Source organism: Phalacrocorax aristotelis, chromosome Z (assembly GCF_949628215.1).
Source record: "Phalacrocorax aristotelis chromosome Z, bGulAri2.1, whole genome shotgun sequence".
Taxonomy (NCBI): Eukaryota; Metazoa; Chordata; class Aves; order Suliformes; family Phalacrocoracidae; genus Phalacrocorax; species Phalacrocorax aristotelis.
In genome coordinates this window covers 70,375,352-70,400,759 of record NC_134311.1, presented here as the reverse complement: position 1 = coordinate 70,400,759, position 25,408 = coordinate 70,375,352, and the positions used below count along the sequence as shown (strand labels likewise).

General features: G+C 45.3%; 1 protein-coding gene across 3 annotated transcripts in view; it reads right to left on the bottom strand.

Moving 5' to 3' along the window:
- The window catches only part of PDZD2 (PDZ domain containing 2), a 140,862-nt gene that overhangs the window by 67,246 nt on the left and 48,208 nt on the right, over window positions 1-25,408 (bottom strand). For all 3 annotated transcript variants that reach the window (XM_075078272.1, XM_075078271.1, XM_075078274.1), the window contains exon 2: window positions 175-577. In XM_075078272.1, the coding sequence (XP_074934373.1) occupies window positions 175-577 (403 nt within the window). The remainder of the gene's footprint in view (window positions 1-174; window positions 578-25,408) is intronic.

Below are 25,408 nucleotides of genomic sequence, written 5' to 3'. Positions count from 1 at the left end.
GCTTGCCCATTTTGGACCCCATCCCATGGCTCAGTGGCCTGACAGCTTGGGTTGTCACCTGGAGGCTCAGCCCGAGGACAGAGGACTGAAACCAGGGAAACAGCTTGAGAAATTCCCTTAATTCATTTGCACACCTGCTGCTTCTTTCTCTAGAAAAACCCAACGCAAACATACCTGGGCAGACTGGTCACCAATGTCTGGCACACCACCGTCTGACAGCCGGCACCGGTACTGTCCGCCGGTGCCCTGAAGCTGCTCTTCCCCATTGCTTTCTGTTTCAGAGGTCTCTAGCTGAGCAACCTCTACCTCCATCGGGGTGCAGTGCCCATTCCCGTGCTCCGAGCTGGGCTTTTCTTTGCTGTCCTTGCTGCCCGGTGTTCTGGTGATGACCCCAAACTTCCTGGTCCTTTTCCCATTTTGAGTGGCTCTGTCGCAGGGTTCGGGGCTGGGCTTGGCTTTGGGGTCACAGCTGTTGCTGTTGTTGCCGTTGGAAGGAGGAAGAGGGGCTTTGCGCTTGATGCGGCGCAACATGATCAGGTAGATGAAGCCGCCATTCCAGCACTGCTCAGCCAGGTAACTGCAAGGGAAGGGATGCGCGGGGATTACCAACTGCTCATGTCACGGTGCCCGCATCCCACCCCGGCACCCCAACACACTGCAACCTGTGATGTTCATGCACCTTCTCAGGCGGCTGATTACCTGGTACGTGCATACGCTAGGACACCTCGAGGCATCGGCATATGCTCTCTTCCTTCAGTATTAGAGGGAAGTAATACCAGGAATAATATCAGGAATAACAGCCCTACCAGCCATCCAGCCTGATCCCACTGCAGCATAATATGACAACCGGTAAATGCCACCAAACAGATTCCCACCACCTCGACCTCCAGACCTGCAGCACAGCAACATGGAAAGGTGGAGCAAGCAAAGCAGAGGAGAGGGTATTTCTAAAATAAACAAATAAATAATATTTTTTTAAAAAATCAGGCAGGCTTCATTTGTGCAGCAGCCTCTAGATCATTTGCATCTGAAATGAGCCTCCTTAGTGAAACTAATCTTCTGCTTTGGCATGCTTTGAAGACCCAAGGGAAAAAAAAAAAAAATCAGCCACAGCGGTAAGCAGGCATAGCGCCAATGGCCTCAGTACAGCAAAGCGTGGCACTACAAGGCATCTGAGCTCCCGTAAAGGGACATGGAAACAAGGTGGGTTTCCTTTACAGCAAGCTTATTCCAGTCAAAGCAAGAGCCAAGTCATCTCAGCTGTGCAAGGAGCAGCGACCAGGTTCTCATACCAGAGCAAAGCACCGCCTCCCCTCCCAAAGTCTCTGGACATGCCTTGAAGGAATTGACATTTCTGCTTCAAGCAAATACTCAGCATCCTTACAGAAACTGCACCCATTGATGGAAAAGGGGAATCTAACTTCATGCCTCTTTTGGGAAAGGATATATCTCAACCCAAATTCTTAAAATATTTGGGTTCTGAGCCAAGGGTGTAACCAACTGAGAGTACAAACAAGCTGGAATTTGTACTTAGCAGGTTTGTATGTGCCCTTTCACACCAATTTAGGCCCCAAAAATGTACTGCCTTTCTCACTAGTGAAAGCAGCAAGAATTTCCCTGAGCATCAAATAAGCCTCTGCTGCAGCTGCAATGAACTATTCACTAATACAAAGCAGTTGGTGAACCTACAGCTATCAGAGGAGATGAGAAACTAAGTATGGAGTTGGACCATAGAAGATCCTAACAGAAAATAACACAGCACTTGTGGTTGAGAGAGGAGGAGCGACTCAAGAGTCTCCCACCCTCTTTTTTCCTCTCTGGCACTTGTAGGCTAATTTTCCCCTTCCCTTTCTTAAAAGTTGTTTGGCCTTAAACACAACACTTCAGAGTTATTCCTGCACAGAGGTGACTTAATGGCAAAACAGGAAAAGCGGCTATGATAACCCCTGAAGCGAACCTCTGTACAGAAGAGTGTGGAAAGCACTCTCAATCGCTCAGAGTAACCTGGACCAGCCTGGCAGTGGCTGGAAATAACACCATTGGTCTGTGTTTCTGTCCAGGGACATGAGCTCGTAGTTTTAATCTCTTTCTTCCCGAAGCTTAGATGTCCCCCACCCCCATTCCAATCACTTCTACTTAATTAGGAAGACCAATGCTCAGACGAGTAGGGCAACTACATAACCTTAAAAGCAGCCCTGGAGCAACAGAGGGAAAGGACAAAGGTGCTGGCTGTGCCAAATTTCCCCAATGAATACAAACCAGACTCTAACTCCTGGACAGTCCACCCAGCAGTTTTCACCAGGCAGGTATTTTTTTTTTTCTTTTTCTCTAACATTAAGAACATTTAAATAAAGCCCTGAAACCATCTTTTTCAAAACAGCTGAAAGCAGGCAGCCAATGAGCCCTGCTGTTTGGAAAGTCTGCAGCCAAGGTCAGCCGTCTGGGTGGCCACGAGGTGACACTCGGCTCAGGGAGGCACCCAGGGCTGGCTAGACCTGAAGGGTTAGCTTAAAAAAATTTCCAGAACTAAGATGGAAGTATTTTTGATTAACAAGTTAAAAGAAAAATTCTTTTAATCAACAGAAAAGGGGCAGTTTTGTTCCAGAAACAATATGGGCTGCCTGTTTTTCACATTTATCTTTCAACTCAAATTTCAAGGCAGCCAGTAAAGTTGATTAAAATTCATGACTTTTGCTTGCAGCAATACCACTGCACTCTGGTCCATAATACATAAACCTGATAGCATTGCTTCTCCTGGCACATGGAAACAGAAAAGCAGCTCCTCTTCCCATAGTCCTGTGGTTTACATGGGTACTGCCCACCCTGCTTTTATGCAGAATCAGTTCTGCCTGACTTGTTTTTGTGCAGGTGCACATATGTGGTTGTTTTTGGTTTTTTAAAACACTGATCTCTATCTCTGAACTAATCACTGATGTATTTTTGGGTGCCAGTAACCAAGTGCATGCATTAATCAAGTACTTCATTTAGGAACTACAGGGAATGAGAGGGAACTTAGCATATGTCCAAATAAAGTAATTTTATAGAGGCAAAAATAATTTAGTATTTCACCTCCACTTGCAGCACATTTATTCTGTTCATAACATGTAAAGCTATGAAAAGGGAAGAAAGAAGGGTGAGCTTCTTTCTATCCACAGACAACCATTGCTACAGTCTGGAGCAGGGTTACAGTGAGTGGTAATAGATGCAGCTTCACTGAAGTCAGCAGAGCCATGCTGATTTACTCCATATGTTGAGATGGCCTGCATATTCCAGGCGTGTAGCCTGTAGTAACTCATGGGTTTATGTCCTCTTGAGTACTTCTCAGCAGTTCAAAGCACACAGTAAGTTTTCATGAAAAAAAAAAACCAAAACAGAAATGTCTTCTGTGGGTCAGTGAGCAATTATCTTTGCATGGCAGCAAGTGATCATATACACCAGATGGCATCAGGTATTTCCAGACAGGGTAAATCCAGCTCGGAACACTGATACACTAAGTGGCATGATTATCTCAGAGTTTGTTTTGAACCAAAGACGAGGCATCCTGTGCTGGAAAACCAGCACTGGTATAACACCAAACTCATGTGAGAGGATATGAAACTAATACACCAAGAATTTGTGGTCATTTGCTGAATTGCCCTCCAAACACAGGGCTGTTAACCAAGGAGCCTAAACCACATTTAAGTTCTGGTAAGTACATGCTGCCTACTTAGCTGGCTTCCTTTTCCTTTGCCATTTCTTCCCCTGTTTAAGAAAGAAGCCATAAAACCCCCATGGAAGCACAGAAAGCTCTCAACACTGGACAAGAGACAGGAAAGGTTGTATTAAATGAGTGGGAACCTTCAGATTTTTAATTACTTTCTATCAATCCAGGAGCATCCCATGCCAGAAGGGAGTAACAGGATGGACTCAATAATATGTAATTATACAACTCTAGACTGCAGAAAACAGCAAAAGCTAGACAGGACCCAAAATCCTACTTTTCAGGGGGTTTAATGTGTGGAATGCAGACAAGCGTGTTTTTTTAGATTTGGTCCCTGTAGAGCACTCACAGAGATTTTAGGAATCAATGCACCAACCGTGTCTCAGGCAGAGCAGGATCAGAGCTGACGAGCATACGTGGGTCTCGGCACAGATGTGGGGAATCAGCTGGAACCTCCAAGCTGTTCCTTAGTTTGTACATGGTCTTCAGCTTGGATGGAGAAGGTGCATGGAGGAAAAGTACTCCTAATGCAGCTTTGATTGATCCAAATATATTGAAAACTGAGACTCTAAAACTTCCTATTCCCTGTTTTGGTTGGCAGGGGCTGGAGTAGGATTCGGTGAAAGGCCTGGATCTTGTACATCAGCTAAGAAACCTCGGGCAGCTACTCCTAGTTCCACCAAATGACAACACCTAACAAATCCTACCATCGCTGATTTTAAGAACACAAGAGATTTTACCAGCTGATCATACATCTATTAGCATTAGTTACCAAAACAAAACATTTTACCAGCAAAACACCCATCCACACTTTCTGTATTTGCCAGACTTTGCAAGGAAGTGTCAAGTCCCCTGGGCACAGCTGGGAGTCCCTTCAGATGCTGCAGCATCATCTCCCCAAGCAGGGTCCAAAACATCACTGAAACATTGGCTTGAAAACATTTCCCACTGGTGTGATCAGAAGGAAGGACCACCCAGCTGCTCCTGCTGCGTTGATCTCACCCTGGCACCAGCTCTGGTAAAACCCCAGCCCATATAAAACGCCACCCTTAAGCAGCGAGCAAACTTGTTCTCCTCTGTAGGAGGGAAACCATGAAAATGTTATTAATTCTAAAAACCCAGGGAAAATTATTTTACACTCAAAACAGCACTGGAAAGTTACCTCTTGCAAAGCTCGACCACAGGCTGGAAAATGCAACTGGTGGCTGGTATAAGGGAGCATTTAACACTCTCTTTGTATCAGAGCTATGAAGAGACAGACACAGCCACTTCTTTCTGAGACTACTGAGTTATGAAGCCGAATCCCATTTCTCCCCTACACAGCTGAAATGATTGCTGCGATCATAAAAAATTATAAATTCACTGAGTTTACTCCAAGTTCCTTGGCATGCGTGTGAAGTGTTGGATTCGGAAATGGTGTCTTAGAGTAAGCCAGTAATTTTTTCATTTTTATATATATATATTTGTGCATGTGTGTATAAATATAAAGGTTTAGTGACTTGACAAGAGCGTGCTGTGACAAACACTCTATCATATCCCATCTCATTTGAACAAATATAGACGGCCGTACTGAGCTGCAGACCCAGCAGCCATAAGAAAGCATCTGGATCCACTTTAGGATCAGAAATATTGAAGAAGCATGTTTATTTTACACTAATAATACTACTTAGCATTTTTCCAGAATCTTTCTTCCTGATAGATTGGAAAGTGCTTTGGAAGTGATACACATACAGCATCACTGAAATCCAGGTCCATCGTGCAGCTCACCAGGGCATGGAGAAGAAACCTCAGCCAAGACAACCGCTTTCAGAGCCCCCACCCAGACCCACCCCCGGGACCTGTAATGCCCTTAGCAGGACAGACAGACCACTAATTTTTATGCTTTTCTCTGAAGATTCTGGCATGGTAAAATGCCTTGAAACTCAAGCTTCTTTAGGCTGGAAAGATGAAGGGCAGTGTGGATCCTTGCAGAACTGAAACCTCCAGCCCCAAGGGGGATTTAAAATCTAAAATTAATGAACCATCTCTTCATGACACCGGCAAATGAGCTAAGCTGCTTTTCAGTTAAGGCAAGGCAAATTAATGAGTAACAGATAGTGACTGACAGAAAGGCACATGGCTCTTCATGAAATCCTCACCTTGCTGCCCTCACTGTGCAAGAATGCCCACCCCACTGAGGACAGATTTTGGCAAGCACTGAGGGGTACTTTTCACAGATTGCCATGTCTTTGGGTGGGATACAAGTCTGCATTAACACATGCAGTCAAAGGAAAACACCAAGCTACAAAGTGTTGGTCACACCTTGCTGCAGCTGAGCTTGCAAGAAGTTTCACCTCCTCGGGTCTGCAGGGACACCCCATGGCCACCCCTCTGCTCCACCTCCCCAGAGCACTAAGCTCTCCAGCCACAATTTATCTCAACAGAAAGCAATGGCACTGGTGAACCCAGCTGCTACATCAACCTACTCTTGTGGGCACAGAGCTACAGCATACCAGGAACGAGCTTGATCCAGCACCACGGCACTGACAAGCCCTTTCCTGCCCCAGGCGCTGCGGGCGATGGCACACTCAAGGGACAGGATGTTCTCTGCCTGCCTTAACAAATGGGGAAAGGCAGAAAGGGCAAAGGAAGAGTCAGTCATGGAGCTGAGAGACTAATAACACCCAGGGAGTGTATTCAAATGGCCCAGGGTATGCAAGAGGGCTCCCATGTTCCTTTCAAGGACAAGCAACCCTCGGCTTGTGGCCAAGGTTAAGCAGCACCTCCCTGAGTATCACATAGGCTGTGGCTCTCTATGCCACACCGGGTTTTTCTCAGTAGAGCCAAGTGGTTGCTTTCTGGAGAACAAAACTCTGAATCCTGTTTTTTTTTGTCTATGGCATATTTCTCACTATTAAATTTATAGCAAGGAATGCAACTAGACCTACCAAAATTTTGAAGGAAAAATTAATTTGGAAGTTAAATTTCAAGGTATATTTCTGTGGTCTTCTATAAAACAGTACAAGCACGTTTGGTGCTGATTAGACCCAATCCTCTTCTGGATTAAAACTGCCTGTAGCTTTGAGCATCACGCTGTTTGTGCTCACCACAGCAATGCCTGAGCTGCTTGCAGGCTGGCTGCTGTCAGTCTGTACAACACAACATGACACCACACCAACATCTTAGAGAAGCAATGGCTGCAGCAAACAGATCGTGCAAGGCCTGATCTTCATTGTTCATCAGAGAAACAAACTACCAAGAATTGGAGACCAACAGGAACAAATGCTCCAGTGCTGAAGTTTGCAAGAGTGCCCAGGCAAACACACCTCTGGCAAGGCTGGGCAGGAGGGCCCTGGCAAGACCACTTTGCCCACCGTGAAATCCTGAATTCCCAGCAAAGGTGAAAAGGGAGCAAAGGGAGGATTGCTGCTGTGTTTTTGTGGACTCACTGCCTGTCTGTGGCTTTTGCTGGAAGATGAGATTCTGCTCAGCCTTGCAACACAGGACCATGACTAAAGCCTGGTAAGACACCTCACTCTACCTGGTATCAGTGCAATGACGTGGCTTTGAATTTGGGAGAGCTGAATTCCTTTTCCCTTGCTGTGCTACAGATCCCACACAGCACCCCAGGCAAGTCTTTCCATGAAAAGAACAGGGCCAAGAACACATCTTCTCCCACAGAATTGCTGCAAGGTCTAAGGTGGTGAAGGCATCAGCTTTAAATATTAGGAGTTTCTCAAACACCTTATATCTGGGATCAGGCAATATCAAACATCACAGCTTTCCTCCCACCACGTATCCTGTTCCGGTGTTGGTACAGTCATTTGGGCCATACAAATGAACCCAATGAGGGAACTGATCCAGCTTTAAATTAACCCAGCCAAAAGCAAACATTCAAAAACTCAGACCATAAGATAGGGATTTTAAACCCAACCCAGCGCTCTGCTCTGGTCACAGCAGCACAGAGGCAGGGGCAGAAGAACAGGCTGGTGGTGGCAGGGGACTATGATTCTGCTCCCACCAGCAGCCCCCAACTACGTACGGCAGGGAGATGCGTGCAGCCACAGCCCAAGGGAAGGGAGGGCACGCATGGTGCAGACAGAAGTGCTGGCTGGCTTCGGCTGAACAGCATTTTTACCTCCAGTTTCTAAAACTGAAAGTATAGGCATCCTCTATCTGCAGACAATGAAGCCTGGCTGAATCACATCCCTGTCGCAGGTGTGGGAAGAAGACAGGCTAGATGACTGTAATTATGCTGGCACCGTACAAAAACACATTTTTGCCCTGCACATCGTAGAGACACCTCAGAAGTATGTCCAGAGCTTTGGGAGAGTGACAAGCAGAGCAGCAACCTCCAAACCATCCATCACGTGGATGAAATACGTGAGCAGCCACATTGAGCCTCTTCCCCTCCCAGAACAAACACCTGGAGAGGATGACTTGAGGAGCTGCACAGCTTCTCCACACCTAGCAAACCCCCTGAGCTCTCACAGACATCCTAAACCTAAGAGATAATGCAACTGCAGCCATCTGCCCTCAAAGGACAACATGAAATCCTTCCGGATCTGCTCATTTATTGGCTGTGCTAGCAGAACTGAGGACTGATGTTGCATTTATACTGCAGAGATTTTGGACTTGAGCTTTACAAAGGACCTGATCTTACTAAACCTGCAACTCCCATAGCTGCATCTAAAAGTCCTGAGAGACAGATATTCATGGTGCTTTAAGGGTTTGGGTCCTAGAAACAGACTAATGGGTATTAAGGAAACAAATTCTGTTTGTTCCTTGGTTAGTGGCAGAGTGTACAAACAGGAGTAGTCTAATCCAGTCAAACCATTATGGCACTGAATGCTCCCATTTTTTAGTTCATAGCTCTGTTGCAAACAGACATTTAGCTGGGTATGTGACCTTGATCACAAATATAATTTCCAGTTACGTGAAAACTAAGCAATTTTAAATGACTAGTTATCGATGTAAAAATGACAAATACCAGCTTTCCACGTTTGCTGCAACAGGCCAAAACGATATCAAATTACAACTGAACATTAGCACCTGCAATTACTTTTTCATCTATGCTGTTACTGCTGTTCAAATGCGGTCTCTCCCACCATGACAACTTCCTGCCCTTCTGAAGACACGCTCTTGAAGCTCCAGGCAACACAAGTACAAGCTTTTTGTTTGATGTCCTGTGCAGTTGCTCTTTATTCCCAATTGCTATCCATGCAAGTGCTCTCTTCTCGAGGACTTGGATGGAGGTCGAGTTTTACAGCTCCTCTACGCTTTTGCCAAGGAAGGAGTCAACTCATCTTCCTCTTGGAGCCCAGTGGTTGATGTGCCCTCCCTTGGAGGACAGGGCAAGGCTAGACACAGTCGGTTGCTTCATGCCTTTTGGTAAGGCAGCTGCAACACAGGGCTGAACAAGTGCAGTCATCCCCCTAAATCCACAACCATATCCAAACACTGCCACTGTCAACAATGGAGAAACTTTCCTCTTACTATATTTTTACAAAAAATATTTTCCCAAATGTTTTGATTTGGGTTTGCCTGCCCTCCTCAAGCAAGGCTTTACCAGACTCCAGTGTGGCACGGGGCAGTTACTCTACAGACTTGATATTGCAGGATGGATGGAGGGGAAAAGATGCCCAAAAACTCCAGATGAAGGGGGATGTTCAATCTGCAGGGAGCCTGCTGGCCACTGTCACTCCCACAGCCCCCATGATCAAGGGCTACCCTCAACAGAGTCTAGTGTACCACTTCAGTACCAATCAAGAGCATAGTTTTGAAGCAAATCTGGTTTCCTCTATTACTGTGCTTTGGTTTGCATGCCTGGGCAGCCTCCAAACTCTCACCAGGTTCTTCTCAGATGAAATCCAAGAGGCAGATGTGTGCCAGGAGCACACTTGATGCACTCCAGTTGCTGTGCCGTATGCTCCAGCTGAATGACCATCAGTGTTCAGTCCATGGGAGTACACTAGAGCTAATTCAAAGTAATCCCCAAAATAGCCATAGTGTGGAGGTCAGATGTCAGCAGTTTCATCTTACAGATCCCCTTCCTTTTGGGCTACACTACTGCCTAGCGCAGATGTGGGTTAATTGCTCCATGTCCCTAACAAGAGATTCCCCAATGTATTAATCTGATGGAAGTTTACAAAGTCCAGGGCTATCATCTATTAGGTCCATGCATGATTTTCTACTTCACAAGAAGCACAAGGACCCAACCAGATGAGACTTGCTTGCAGAGCATGCCCAGTGTACACACTGGAATACAAATAAATTCCTGTTTATTTTTTGCAGTCATTGCAGTAAGTTACAGGGAAGCACTTGAAGTGTTTTCACTGCTACTGTTAATTGAAGAGGCTCAGCTTGTTATCATTAGTTCAGAAGTTTGGCTTTTTTAAAAACAATACTTCTGTATTAAACAACAAATCTCAGAAATGTGAATGAAAAAGCACTGGAACTTTGACTTTCAAACTGAGAGAATATGTCGAAATAAAAGATTTTACTTCACTGCAGATTGATTTGCTATTTGTTTGAAAATCTTCAGTCTTGCACTGCGGTGTCTTTCCTTCTCTGCACTGTTCCTCCCAAGGTGTGAGACTTGCTCCATATCCAGAAGCCCAAACAAGTTCACATTTGCAAAACATGAAATAAATCACCCAACCGGAAAGCACACGTGCCTCACATTAAGAAACAAGGAAGGGGTCAAAAGCCATTTATGTGTGACCCATATATATACAAAGTATATACAGTGTGTAACGCTTGTCCCACTTCACCATGAGTGCCCAAATCTGGTCACTGCGTTTCACACCTTGTCAACCTACTTCCAGGGCTCCCCACCTTTTGTCCAGGCTATTTTAAGATCAACCTTCTAAAACAACTTCTTTCTAAGCATCCAGCACACACACTTCCTATTGCCCCGTGCAAATCTCTTCTCTAATTATGCCCCTGGTTTCCAGTCACACCAGGCAGCAGTGAGAGCCAGGATTAGATTTAACCTGAAAGAAATGGTTTGTACCCAAAATTGGGTGAGAAGTTCAGCATGGGAGATACTCTTTACCATAATCCAGGCCTTTTGCACTTGGGGAGGGTGCCACAAAAAATTCCATATGTGACTGTGACGATCCCCGGGTGCAAAGTTGCCCAGCATGGGGGGTCTGAGAGCCCACAGGGTCTGGACTGTATCCCTGGCCAATGCCGGTGCTGCAGCACAGGGCAGTGGTAGCGGCAGGCCCAGGCTATTCCTGGGTGGTGAGGTCACCCCTTTAGGATAAAACTTCCTATTTTTCCCCCTTATGGAGGATTTATCACAAATGACCAAAAAAGAGGAGAAAAAACACATCCCACTCAAAGAGCTTTCATTCCAGCAGCAAATTTTTGCAATGATATTTTAAATGGGGGGGAATCTCTGCAACATTGTTTTGGCAAACCACACTCATTAGGTTTCAACATTAGTTGTAATTCCCAGAGTGCCTCTTTCCACTGAGAAGTGAAGGTTTTGGATATCTGTGAGCAATGAAAGGGAGAGCCAGAAAATTTAATCAAGTCTATTTTACAGCAGGAAGCAGTATGCTGGGGTAGAAGGAGACTTATTTCCAATGTTTCTGCAGGCTTACTTGAGCTCCTGAGAGGAGCCCTATTAGCCGAGAGAAGCCAGGCTTCAAATAAACCTGCAAATGCTGGGGAAAAGATAGGGAAGGAACAAATTCACAGTTCTCAGGTTTATTTGAAGGGGCCAATTTTAGCAGCAAGGGCTATTTACCTTCAAAAGACTGCTCAGTTTTTGGTATTTTCCATTATCCTTCCTAATACTGAAAATGGTAGCTACTTCATCAGCTTGTTCCTTCCCTACCAAGGGGGAGCAACACCTGTCATTCAGCATCCTCAGATCTTGTGATTTGACCAAGACGCTCACAAAGCCAGAAACACGTATTTGAGATGAGAAATTTGGCCCTCTACTAACACCAAAAAGGAAACCCTAACCCCCCACTGAATCAGGGGAAAAGTCTGAAAGTGTGATGTGACTATGCCATTCAAACATTAAAAAAAAAAAAGTGCCTAAACTCGTACACAGGAATGCACCCCCATGTACATTACTTTCAGGCTGCAGGAGGCCTCAGGAAGAAGGGAAAAGGAGTCAATTTTCCACAAGTATGTCCATCACAGTGAGGCCCAGAACATGCCCCATGCGACGCTGTTACCCATCGCTGCACTCACGGGCTGCACAGGACCAAGCCAACCCACCCTCCAGCCCCCTGCCCCTCCTAGCAAGGCCATCAGTGCTTCATCTCACTTGCAGCCACTCTAGAAAAGGACATTTTTGTCTTTTGAGGACCATTGCCTACAGGGACAGGAGGTTTATTTAGCTATTTAACATCGCTACTTTGTTCTTGGCTGTGACTACAGGCTGTGCATACACAAAATCCCAGGGATGAACTGCTTTCGTCTCTGACTATGGGCTTGCTGAACCGTGCTTCCTCTGCGTGTTGCGACAGGTTTCTAACTATAATAACCCCTCACAAAGCACCGGCTCTCTTGCTCAACTGTTTCCGTCAGTCACACCAAACCCCTCCTCTCCCACTGCCTAAATACATCTTTGATACTCCTGTCATTTGGCCAGAATAAAGGACTCACCCTCTCTAAAACAAGCAAACTGTGCCAATACTCATTCAGTTTTACAATTCCCCATGAGCACAAACATTTCTCATCCAAGCTCCCTGGCGATGGGGCTGGGGTTATTTTTGCCCAGGCAAGTGCATTGCTTTGAATTCAAGCACTTCACTCACGGATGCTCAGGATTCCCAGGCAGATCACCAGCAAAACAAGAGCAACTACCAACTTGCCAAGCCTGGCACTAACCCAGCTGGAGAAAATCACCGCCTGTTGGGTGACAACAACCACCAGGATGACATCCCTACCGATACCACATGCCCCCAAACCCCATTGCTCAAGTAAATTTAGGAACTACAGCCAGGAATCTGCAACAAAACAGTTTGCAAAGGCAGGGGCTGGGCAATGCCAGATATACATATGCGTGTCTGTAATACATTTGCCTCTTTCCTTGGATGTTCACATTATAAAGCAGCTTCTAATTACATCCTCACTTTGCTTTTACCACAGTGAGTTTGGATGAGGCCAAAAGGGAGAAAAATTAATGAACACGCATGGCAGCAACCATAAACATTTCCTAACTTTCACTTGGTTTTGCAACACAAACAAAACAGACGTGCCCTCCTCAGAGGGCTGATGGATTAATGCTTGCAGATGATTTTGACTTCCCAACCAACGCACTGCACACAGTGAAGTTTCTGGATTTAACACAGATTTTGCAGCCTGCCGTAACCACTCTGCCAGCTACAAAAGATACCAGCACCCCTCCGGCAGGCCACGACAGGGGCTGCAATCCCAGAAACTGCCTCGGGTGGGCAGGACAGCCCCCAGCAGCAGCCCTGAAAGCAAACATTACTTTTAACAGTAGGAGAGTGGATGTGACTCTGCCTTCTGCATCTATTCACGTAACCCGCTTTTCCCAGCAGCAAGTCAGCCCCCCCAAGCCGCTGCTACAGACAAGATTCATCAGGATTTGTCCCAACTTGCAGCTTCATTAGATGTTGCCGTATGTAACACAGGTGCAATCCAACTTGGGACATGAGAGCAGAGTTTAAAAAATTTACACTAATTTACTTTTTTAATTAAAAAACAAATGGAGATTGCAAGCTTTCACCCTCAATTCCATCTCAGGATATCACCCCATAACCTTCCCGCCTAAGGATGTCCCTGAGACCTCTCACACCTCCATCTCACCAGTGAATGTTATTAATTGATTTCTCCTCCCCATGGGCTCAGGAAGGAGCTTCTCACAGCCCTGACCCAGCCTCTGAGCAGGGACTGACGCTGTTACCCAAAACGTGACGGCAGGTACCCCAGCCCAGCGACCAGTCGGGATGGAATCTGTTAAAGCAGAAGCAGGTAAGGACATGGATCACTGCACATCGTCCTGGTTGAAAGGAGACCCTGGCACAAACGTTGGGACACCCTCCTGCTGAGGGTGTCATATTCCCACAGCGCGAGCATGTTGGAAAAAGGATCCCACCCCATCACCTGGAATTACAGAGCCCATCAAGATTGTTTCCCAGCAGCTCTGAGGCTGCAGAAACACTTGGTGCTGTGGCCCTGGGGGCTAGTGGCCTCCAGGCTTTGTAGGTGAAAACACCCCCTGGAGCAAAGCAGAGTGTGTGCCCCAGCAAAGAGCTGTGCAGGGTGGCAAGGAGCTGCAGCACCAACCCTGCTCACCTTGCATGGTGCAGAAGAGAAGATGGCCACAAGCACCCCTTCCCCTCTGCCTGCCAGCCCCGGGGGGCTGTGAAGGGTCTGCTCACTGCCAGGACACCGCCAGCACATGAGAAAGCCAGAGCAAGGGGAATTAAGCATGAGTTGCTCTGCACTGTGGCTGTAGTTCCGAATATATCACACCATTGACTCGATATCCCAGAGTGACACAAAATGTGGAACCATCGTCCTCCTTCCCCCTCTTTTTTTTTTTTTTTTAATTTTTATTTTTAGGACCCACCCAGAAATCTCCAGCTCTGGCATGAGACAGACCAGCACCACGTCACAAGAAATCCCCTGTAAGCCTTTTGATGACTTTCATCTATTATTCACTTACTGCAAATCCTTTCCATTAACAAACTGCACTAAGGGAATCTGAACTTTCAAAGCCACAAATCTTCTAATAACTATGGCTGCTTTATACATGCTTCAGGATTAGCCATGTCGTCTGGCTAGAAAACCAAAGCTGCTCTTCATTATTGGATTGAACCCGCCTGCAAACAGTGAAGAGATTGATAATACTGCCACTGATTTCAAGGGTGAAGGAGCATTCATTACATGACACCCTCCTCCCAGACACATCAACCCCAGTGGCACAAATTTATGCTGTGCTACAGTGCCAAAGACGCAGAAACCTCCCTCAAGCACACTAACACCAATCCTAGCAGACAAGTTGGAGTAAACTTGACTTCATGCACACTCAGGCTTCACACTGGCTCCTAGCATGCAAACTGAAGGCAGCTTTACAACTATCTGCTCTGTAAATTTAGAGTGCCTTTAGTTGCTTTGAAAAATAAGAGCATATTTAGTCAGTACATTGGGTTCTTCAAAGAGCCTTCAAACTAATTAGCCATACTGAGTTACTATTAAAACACAGAGCATACATGCAATACTCTTGACAATAACTGAGCTGGTGCTTTGGTACCAAAGCTGTAGAATTAGCACAAACTTCACCAGACACATTTTCCTATAGGCTCCAAATCATATTTCAAACTGAGTATTTTCCTTTCCTGCAGTGGATGTGGGAATTCACTTGCTTCATTTTTAAGTTCAAAGCAATAACAACTTTTAGCCCATGTGCAGATCAAGAGTTTGAATGTTCAACAGTGAGAGATAGCACAAGGGGATGGAAGACAGACACACAGAGAAGATTCTGAAAACAAAAAACAAAAGCTGCAGTAAAAAAATAAAGAAGGTAAAAAAAGAGTTGCTGTACTACAGACGAGCCATACAGCTGTTCCAGATCAACTCTTACAGGAGGGGGCTGGGGAGGGGGTTGCTTAATATAATGCAAAGGGCACACTAGCCAGAGGCAAACCCTCCCGTGTAGATGCAGACAGGCTGTCAAGCAAAACAAAGTTTACAAACCCCCTCAAGATATGCAAAGCCCAGAGAAGCAGACTGCAAGGCTCACAAAATTTCAATTCCAAGTTTCTGCCCATCCCTGCTTCTTACAGAGCGGGTTTATTTGGCAGATAAGCCTTTGCTACTTAAGAAAATATATCAAAGGCAACAGCATCACAGGAAAAGAAATTTCCTTTCCCCTTTTGACTTCCATTCATCTGCTCTATGTGCAGGTTTACTTACAGCGGAGACCAGCAAGCATGCATCAAAGGGCTCAGCGCAGCTCCCGCTCCCTCCAAACCGGCTCCCCCTTCCTCTCCTCCTCCTCCATCGCCTGCGCCACCCACAACACCCCAGCTCTTCCACAAGCTCTTCCAGCTCATTTCCCTCCCCAAGGGAAGCACCATCTCTTGCTCCAAAGGTGTTACAAATCGCATTTCTGAATTTCAGAGCAGACCTGGCAGTGACTGCAGGAAAAAAGATGCAAGTCCCAACAGAGGGGGAACTAAAAATTCCCATTAAAAATCATCACAACTACTTCATTATTAGCTTACAACATGTCATATAGCTAACTTCCTTCCCCTACCCTTGCTAAACTTTCACTGAAGGTATTGATTGGACTTGTCAGCATATTCTCACATAAGACTGAATTAAATTAAATGAAACACAGCCAAAAAGATAACAGGTATTGGATGTCTGCTTAAAAGTAACAAGTAGCAACACGCACAGGCAGTCAGTGTAACCCGAAAGGAAGATGCCCCGTAATGTATTTTGTAACTACTATCTGCACAGAAAAAAGCCAGAAGCAGACTTTAACAAGCAACTGTCTGCAAGTAGCAGGATGGCAGCAGAGCACAACAACTACCAAATCTTATTTCATGCGCTGGATCAGAGTTTAATCTGAGCAGCAGCCACATAAATCCAGAGGGGCTCTATTAAAAACCAGTGCAGTGACTCATCCCATGGGGAGAAGCATAAATTCAGACTCTGGGCATCTATATTTTCCTTAAGAAAGCTTTCTGTTTAGCAACAAAAATTTCTTTGTTGGGCAAGCAGGGGGCTGAATCACATCCCTGTGGCAGGATATTTCTGCTCCTCTAGCAACGCAGAAGGGCGTTCAACAGCCCACATGCCATGCCAGAGAAATAGAGGCTGTACATGTGTATGCCAAGCAACTCTGCCATGGGCACTTTAATGTAGTGCTATTCTCATTCTTTCCAAAACAGCCACTGTAACCCACCATACCCTAGAGCAGCCCTAAGGCTAAGCCCTACATATCCAACAATGCCTAAACCCTACAGATACAACAACTCAGCAGCAAAATCTTGAGAGCTTCTGACCCCTTCCAAAAAAAAAAAAAAAAAAAAAAAATCAGTGGGCACTTTGCCACCTGCCCCACAAGACCGGGATTTCCTTGGAGCACAGTGATGGCTCAGAGCCACGGCTGCTCCTTCACAGCCCTTTGGGAAGCTTTGCCAAGAAGAGCATAGGGTCTTTTTTTTTGGCCATGCACCACCGTTCACCAGGAGGCACACCACCAGCCAGGACACCCAGCACTACAATGACTGTCCTCACCACCACCCCAACATCCAGCACTGCAATGACTGCCCCAGGGACTTCCAGCTTCCACTTACTCCTCATTAAATATCAGTCCTCTGCAGTGTCGTGGTTCAGCCTCATCTGGCAACTGAACACCACGCAGCCGCTCCCTCACTCCCCCCCACCCCTGTGGGATGGGGAAGAGAACTGGAAGAGCAAAAGAACTTCTGGGTTGAGATAAGCACAGTTTAATAATTACAATAAAATAATAATTATAATAATAATAATGACAATGTTAATATAATAAAATGGAAAAGGAAGGGAAAGAAAAAAAAAGAAAAAAACCATAGAAACACAAACGATACAACCGCTCACCACCTGCCAACCAACGCTGCCCGTCCCCGAGCCGTGATTGCTGCCTCCCTCCCCCAGCCAGCCCCTCCCAGTTAACATACTGGGTATGACGTTACATGATATGGAATATCCCTTTGGTCAGTTTGAATCTGCTCTCTTAGCTGTGCCTGCTCCCCTCCCGGCTTCATGTGCACCCAGCAGAGCATGGGAAGCTAGAAATGTCCTTGACTAGTACAAGCGCTACCCAGCAACAGCCAGAACATCTGTGTGTTATCTCAACGTTTTTTTCCATGCTAAGTTCAAAGCACAGCACTACACCAGCTAGAGTGAAGAAAATTAACTCTATCCCAGCTAAAACCATGACATGCAGCAAAGAGGCTTTTTTATTTCCCACTCCCCCCCCAATTAAAGCAATTCATCACAACAGTAATTTTTGGTGGTCAAAAATACCCACCCCCAACCCTACCTAGCGACCCTTGTGTTCAAAGACAAAGCCAGTTTGTGGATCCTAGTTGCTGGCATTTACTCAGATGAGAAGCATCAAGACACACAGTCTCCATTTGCTGTGCTGATGAAGTTGCATGCAACAGATAATCTCAACAAATTGCTGCCGAGCACAATAACAGACACTTCAGCAGCCACATGCACCCCAAAAACAAAAGACCCACATCCATCTTTATCACCATTGTGCCCCATTTCAATGACAATGATGACACACCTCTCCATTATGCATTAGGGCTGAAGGATTAAAAACAAAAACAGAAAAATACCAAAACCACAGGACAGGCACCTGTTGATCCTCTCCTTTTTATTTGGTGCTATCTTGATGCCAAGGCACTATTAACAGCTTCATCTGTTATATGCAAAACCTTAAAATTAGCCTGCTACAGGCTTTACTCTGAAATATGGTAGCCTTTATTCTTCCATGAACAATTCTTTTTGGCTGGGATATCTGCTCTCACACCAATCAAATATAGAAACACATACAGAAACAATGCATAAACTCTCCTCATATGGATGCCACACAAGTACCACATGTTTTATGCATTAGACCAGGATGAAGTCATAAACATGACTGAGATACTACAGCGCCCACACATACGTAACATACATTAAAAGAAAACGCTATGTAATAATGGACAAAATGCTGAGAAGTGCTAGGGGACCACTTTTGGTTACCTGAAAGTTCAGATGCGAGGTCAAAGTCTGGGGTCTGGAGATGCTTAACAGAAGAGCTGTTAAATATAAGATACTAGAGGATGTAAGACTTGGCATTTAAGGCAGGACAATGATATAGATATTAATAAAAGTTATAGGATAGTTAAAAATGCAACAAAATGGTTATCAAACGTGAGAAGATTGATTAAATCTGTTGTATCCTACTGGATTTTGCACCTATCCTTTACCTATATAAAATGCGTATACTCCATGCAGTAAAAAACAAAGCCTTTTATCACCTCGATGGGACTGAGCCAGTACCAGATTTCTCATCTCATCATGTTGTTTGCAAACTTGCATTTCATTTGACCAAGCAGAATTGCCCTGCTAATGCAGTGGCTGCATTTTTCCCGCAAGACACTATGTATTCCCAAAAACAAGAGCTGGCCTATGCTGCCTCTGTCACCAGAAGCGAAGAGGGGACAAGGAGCAGCACTGCCCTCACAAAGCCTTCCTTGTAGTGACTCTGACTAAAGCCCCTCACTGTGAGGAAGTTTTTGGCAAGGACCCTATAGAAACATGCTGGCAAACAGCAGAAGATGATGTTTGTCAGCTATCCAGATATTCCTGCCCCTTGAAAATCCCAATATATCTTCCAGTTTAGAGGTTACCCCTCCTCTCCAAACTTTTTTTCCTCAATCCCCCCAGCATTTTCACATTTTTTGCAAGGGAAGAGGGGGACAAGTTCTTTCCTTCGCTATTTCTCCTAAATACGTATGTGGACACTGGGGAAGTGAGGCAGCTCCTTGTTCAGGTGAGGAGAACACAAAGCGAAAGCATGAGGCCAGCTATTTGATCAATACTCTTTGATTTAATTAGCTTTGGACAATGCTTAAAAGTCGATGCTTTAGAAGAGTTGCCACAGGCAAAATTCAGTTTACAAGAGGGATTACTTTCACCGTTTGAGAAATAAAAAAAGATATAAACCCTAGAGGGACTGAGGTCAAATTTACCACCTAGAGAGACTTCTCTTCAGCAAAGCAACAGGTGGCTTACTTACCTAATAGTTGAACTCCTGTAAAGAATACAGCTGTCACACCAAATTTATCTATATATTTTGTGCCTTTCAGTTTCATGTTTCAACTTAGTTATTATGTTCTTCATTTCCTTCTGTACCCTCCCAAGTCCGTTCTTTGGATAGGCAGGCAGAGATGGGACCTCAGCAGTACTGCCCAGTGGCCCCCAGCATAAACTTCCAGCCCTCTCTGAAATGGGTCACAAAAGCCATTTGTTGCACATAAAAGCTCCCTCAGCTCATTAAATTTTATCCAAAAATTGAGATCTCTCAGCACGTACATGAAACAGAGCTGTTAACAGAATACACCAATATCTCACTAGTATCTACCATATATCAAGGTCTATTTAGCCTTGCCAATATACATATATTAATCCTAATGTATTGGATCCAGACCAGAAGCTAAAAGCCAGGACATGAGGCTTGAAGTAGCAGTCTGGATACAAGTCCGAACTTGGCAGTTTAAACTCATATATAATCATCATTACTCAAACTCAATGAAGGGAGGGCAGACTTTAAATCCCTATTAGATTTACTGACTTAATAATTTACTCACTTTACTAATTTCTTCAGTACATTTACTGACCCCATCACAAAAGATATAAAAAGGAGGTCCTTAACCTGTGGAAATGATGACTGCAGTTGAACAATTGCTCTGTATCATTGATGACACCTCCAAGAGGGGTCAACCACCCCTGCAGACTTGTGTGCCAGACCTTGCATTTCATCCATAAATGAGAGGTGAAGCCTGTGGTGGAAACTCAGTGGAAGTCAGGAGCTGGCAAGGGTCTCCCCACTCATCCCACAGTACCCTGCTGCACACTACTCAATGTCTGCTGACACATCCTTGGCACCCACATCACAGAGGTTTCTCACTGCTGGTCAAAAATATGCATAACAGAGAGCACTTAATGAGTTCAATGTGAAATAAATTAATCCAAATCACAACCTCGCAGCATCGACAGGCAATTAATCTCTTACACCAAAGCAGTGCAAGGAGGATACAGCTGGAAAACCAGAGCCTCTCTGGGCACTTGCTGCTGAGAGCCCTGAGGGCAAGCCCAGCTGTTGGCTGTGCTCCACCCACAGCAGCTGGGACCATGCACAACCTGCGTCCCTGAAATTCAGCTCCAACTTCCAGCTTTCACACTGTCTGTGGAACACCAGGAGCAGGACCTGCAGCCCCCAGGGCTGCCCTTTAACTCCCTTGTGGGAGGGCAATCAAGGTGAGTATTGAGCTGTGAAGACCTCTGGTCTCAAAGGGCTACAGCAGAGATGTGGCACAAAAAAGCGTAGGGACACCTATGGCTCCACCGGTGTCCTGACCACCAGCTCTGCTCCCAACTGAGCAACGGGAAAATCCCTGGATCCCACATGCTACACAAAGCATTACTGGAAATGTCTGCCAGTTTTGCTCAGACCAATGCTTTCAGTGTTTGGAAAATCAGAAGCTCTTAAGCATCTCCAGATCATCTGACCAGGGCTGATGTGGATAGGCTGTGGACTAACCGGGCTCTGTCCTCACCAACGCCAGTACCAACAGCAGGAGAGCTCTGCAAAGCAGCCAACACTGACAGCAGGCAGGAGGCCCACCATGCCCACTGCTGCCTAAACCTGCCTGTACAGAGGGAACTAGGAAAGAATTAATCACATTTTATTTTCAGGCTCACACATCATCTTTACTTCCAAGCAGGTGGTAAGGTCAAACTATAACTAGGCAAAAGACAGTTAGAGGGAAGAAAAAAAAAGACAGACACCCTCCCTGGTAACCAAATGAAGGTAATAAAAACAATACCTGATTCATAAAGTGAGAAATGTGACCATCTGGGGGAGAGGGAAAACACAGCCAACCTCTAAAGTCCAGAGAACGTGGGAAAACCCAACTATTTCAAACTTGCCTAGCACACAAGAATTGCTTTTTTCTGCTTTAAAAGCAGCATTGCTTTCACCACCAACGTGACCAGCAGTTACAAAAGGAGAAATCTCAACAACAAAATGCTGAACTATGCCATGTCAAAATGCTGCTGTCCCATGCCAGCAATACACAGAGCTGGACCATGCTGCCTGTCCCCATCCACAGCCGCTGCTTGCAGGACAGGACAAAAGCTGTGTCCCTACCATGTACGCAAAGAGAGAGAAAATAACAACCCCTGTAAAACTTTTTCGTGAGAATTCTGATCTGGGATCTGATCTGATTAGCCCCTTATGGTCCAGCTTTAACCATCTGCACAGTTTGTTAGCATACTACCATTTTAGTATTAATCCTTTAAATTATCCATCCGAGCACACTTCCTGCATCCTCCTCTCTCTCCTCCCACCCACAGGCAGAGGGGCACTGAGCCCATGCTCTGCCCCACATGTGTACAAAACATCAGAACGTTTTCATATAAGTTGTCATGCCTGTGCAGGAATCAGCAGAAACTGCCCTCACCTCATCTGTTGAGACTTTTTCACAAGTCTGTTTTCACTTGGCCTCTTCACAGCCTTGCTAGTGGCCAAGAAGGCTGCCCGACAGTAGCAGCTGGGCACAGTGAGTCAGGGCACATGAATGTCTTTTAACCCCTTTCCACCTGCAGGCTGGGATTATTGGCTGCTCAGCTGAACACGGCTGGGATTAGCTCTCCCCAGTGGAGGAAAACCGAGGCATTCCCAGCAAGGTCAAACCTTCCCAATCCCCAACACCCCTCAGCAGGGTTGGGAGAAAGGCAAAAAAAAAAAAAAAAAAAAAGGAAAATAAAGACAGACGAGCCCCACACACAAAGTAGACTTTCCAAATGACTGACAAATGCAGCCATCAGAGCACAAAACGTGTTGTGATAGTGAGGCACATAATACAATACAAAGCGAGCACACACTAGAGCCTTAGCTGGCTTTACGCTTTGCAAAGCCCACAACTTTTGAATGCAATAAAATAATAAGCACCCTGACATTAATGCAGTCATCGACGCTAAATAAAGCCAAGCACAGTTGTGCTGCTTTGATCAGTCTTTTCATAAAGTCAGTATAAATAGTATTGCTGTTTTTCCATATCTTAAGAGGCTTTTACATTTGGAAAGTGTTACAGGGACACACCTGCTAAATAAGTAGTGTTTTGTCTCTTTTTCCTTTTGGGCTTTTTTTTTTGTTATTGTTTTTCAAACTTTATAGAGAAAAAAGTTAAACAATGGAGTCCCAATCATACAAACAATGTGTTTACATAAGGGTTTATAAAACGAAAAAGCAAGTTACTCCACAGTCAGATATTCTGCAGTCCTGCCAAGTGTCTCAGCAGACTAATGTCCTTGGAGATACAGGCTTGTGCTATGATGTTTCTGTCCAAAGCATTTGAATTTTAAAAGCTGAATACAACGGAAAAAAAGAAACCCACTGCTGGCTGCACAGCGGTGAACCCTGGTCTGAAGCAAACGGCAGGGTTTGCGTTTACTTGGGTCAATGTTGCTGCTTCCTTGCCAGCAGCATGAAGGCAGCTATCGACGGAACCATTCCTGTATCCTCAAGGATTTTAGCAACCTGTGCTGTTACCTGGCCCACGAGAACTCAGAGGGCATCCTGCGGGTCCCCAAGGCTGTCAGTCGGGCAGGACTCCCACGCTCTCCAGGTCCCCCACCTGCACCCAGCACTGCCTCTGCAAAACCCCAGTGACTCCAGCTTCTTGAGAAATACCAACACCCAGCAAGGCTGACCAGCTTAAGTCCTCAAGCCACACTGCTCTCTTCCCACATAGTCTTTCCACAGGCTTTCACAAGTCCCCCAAGTAATTCAGTTAGCATTGGGAAAAAATTTAGCAAAGCTTCAACTTCTAGTTTTGCCTCTCAAAATTTTATGTGCACGTGTGTGTATTTTACACGAGGGGTTATTGCTCAGCCTCGCACTTGCTATGCAGTAGTCTGACCCAGCTTTATCTCATTAAACTCATTTCTGCCACTTAGTGAAAAAACATTCCTCCTGTAACAATTAATATTTAGAGCCATTACCCTTTAGCTCACAATGCTCTACAGGCATCCTTAAATCCTTATGTCCCAAGGCAGACACACTCCTAAAAGAAGCTGTTTTCACAAGTGTGGTATTTTAAAATCCTACTATAAAGAGAAATAAAATTTAATCACAAAAATGGAGATGTTTTACAGTTACCATGACTAAACACATCAGCCCTTATCAGGCAGTACTGGAGCCTCTGACACTGCTCCATGTTTTGATTCAAGTCAAACACAGGCTGCTCAGACAGAGAGACCTAAAGGAGCACAATGAAAACCCTTCAGATGTCTCAATACCACTGGTTTTTAGACCCCAAATGATCCTGGGTAAATCACACACAAAGGCCTCAAAAGGGCAAGGAAACAATTCTGGGTTTCCCTGCTAGTTGGCTAGCACCTTACAGCACACCAAGTTCAATGCACAGGAGCACAGAAAGGGTCTAAAATGAGCGTCCAAGCCCCTTCCTGACGTGATGGATTAAGGCAGCATCAGGGCAATATGGAGAGAAGGATGTTATTTCCCCTCATTCTTCAACATCTCTGAATTTCCATATTCTTCATCTCATTTTCTTGCCTCTCCCCTCCCAGTGATGAGTCCCCTGTCCCCAGCACCCATCCAGAGGCAGCCTGGCCTCCCCTCCAGCTGCAAAAAATACCTCCAAGCCTTGACAAGGATGGAAGGACAGACCTTTCTGCATAAAGCGTGAGGGTCCAAAACACAATTAATGACAAAAAACCCCAACCCACAAAGTGCATAAAGTCCCCAGTCCTAGACTGAGCCTGGAGGGGCTGCACTGTTGCAGGGGCTCCTGAGAGCAGCCCCACACCACAGCAACTCAGCCACCAGTTTGGCTGAGAAAACCCCTCTCAGGAGCAAAATTTCAGAGGTGCACAGCCCTGAGAGCCGCCTGCCATGCCTTTTGGGAGCTCGCTTCACCCCGTATTTGTGGGGAACCATCCTTTCACAATGCAAGTCCCAAGAGCTTTTTTTCCCCAAGAGTGACTTTTCCATTGTCAGTCCTCTAACAATGCTATTTTTTTTCTATTATTTTTTACAAAAGCTTTATAATCCTCTGCTTTTTCATCTGAGTGGAAACCACTATATGACAGCTTTAAACTTTTCTTTCTTTAAACCCAGAACTCCCTTCTCAGCTATAATCCTCCTATTGGAAAGATCAGTTTGCAAGTCCCTGCCTCCGGGCAGCAACATCACAGCAGCAATTACAGACCCCAAAATCCAGTCAAACACCCGCATGTTTAGCTCAACAGCCATGACTTTAATTGCATAACAATAAAAACAAGAAAATTAAGTGACAATCTGCAGTTATAAACTGCTCCCAACCCATGCCATTCCCAGGTTCAGCCTGCTTCACCTGCAGCTCCAGGGTCCTTTGAACTCTGGGGATGACACATCTGAAAACACCAAAGTGACTTTGACATCGGTGTCCCATTTTTAAACTCTCCCAGGCACACAGGCTTCTGAGACCTTTTGGACTTTTGATCATACTCTGGCTCTGTCTGGCTTTTCCTCCTCCCTCCAATTTTATCCACAACAGAAAACGTTTAGTAATTAGAGGGACATGCTCAAATTCTTGCGTTTTCTTTGTAGCACCACATGAACAGTGCCTGCATAACTGAAATGGTAGAATTTTAGTTCTAAAAATTAGAACTAATTTTTACTTCTAGTTCTGTAAAATCTGAACTCAGGAATTCTTTGTGAGGAAATAAAAAAAAGGCAAGTTACCAGTGCCTCAGGTAAAGCAAAGCTGGATTACCCTTCTCCTCAATGAAAATCAGGGAAGGATATTCAGTGATGATATAGTCAACACATTTATGCAATGGCTGTAAAACACACTCCCTTCCTTTTTCAAAAACTGCAGTGAAATCAGAGAAATTGCCACCATCCAGAGCAAACCAGTGACACACCCTGAATTCAAGCAAAACCAAGAGCAAAGCTTT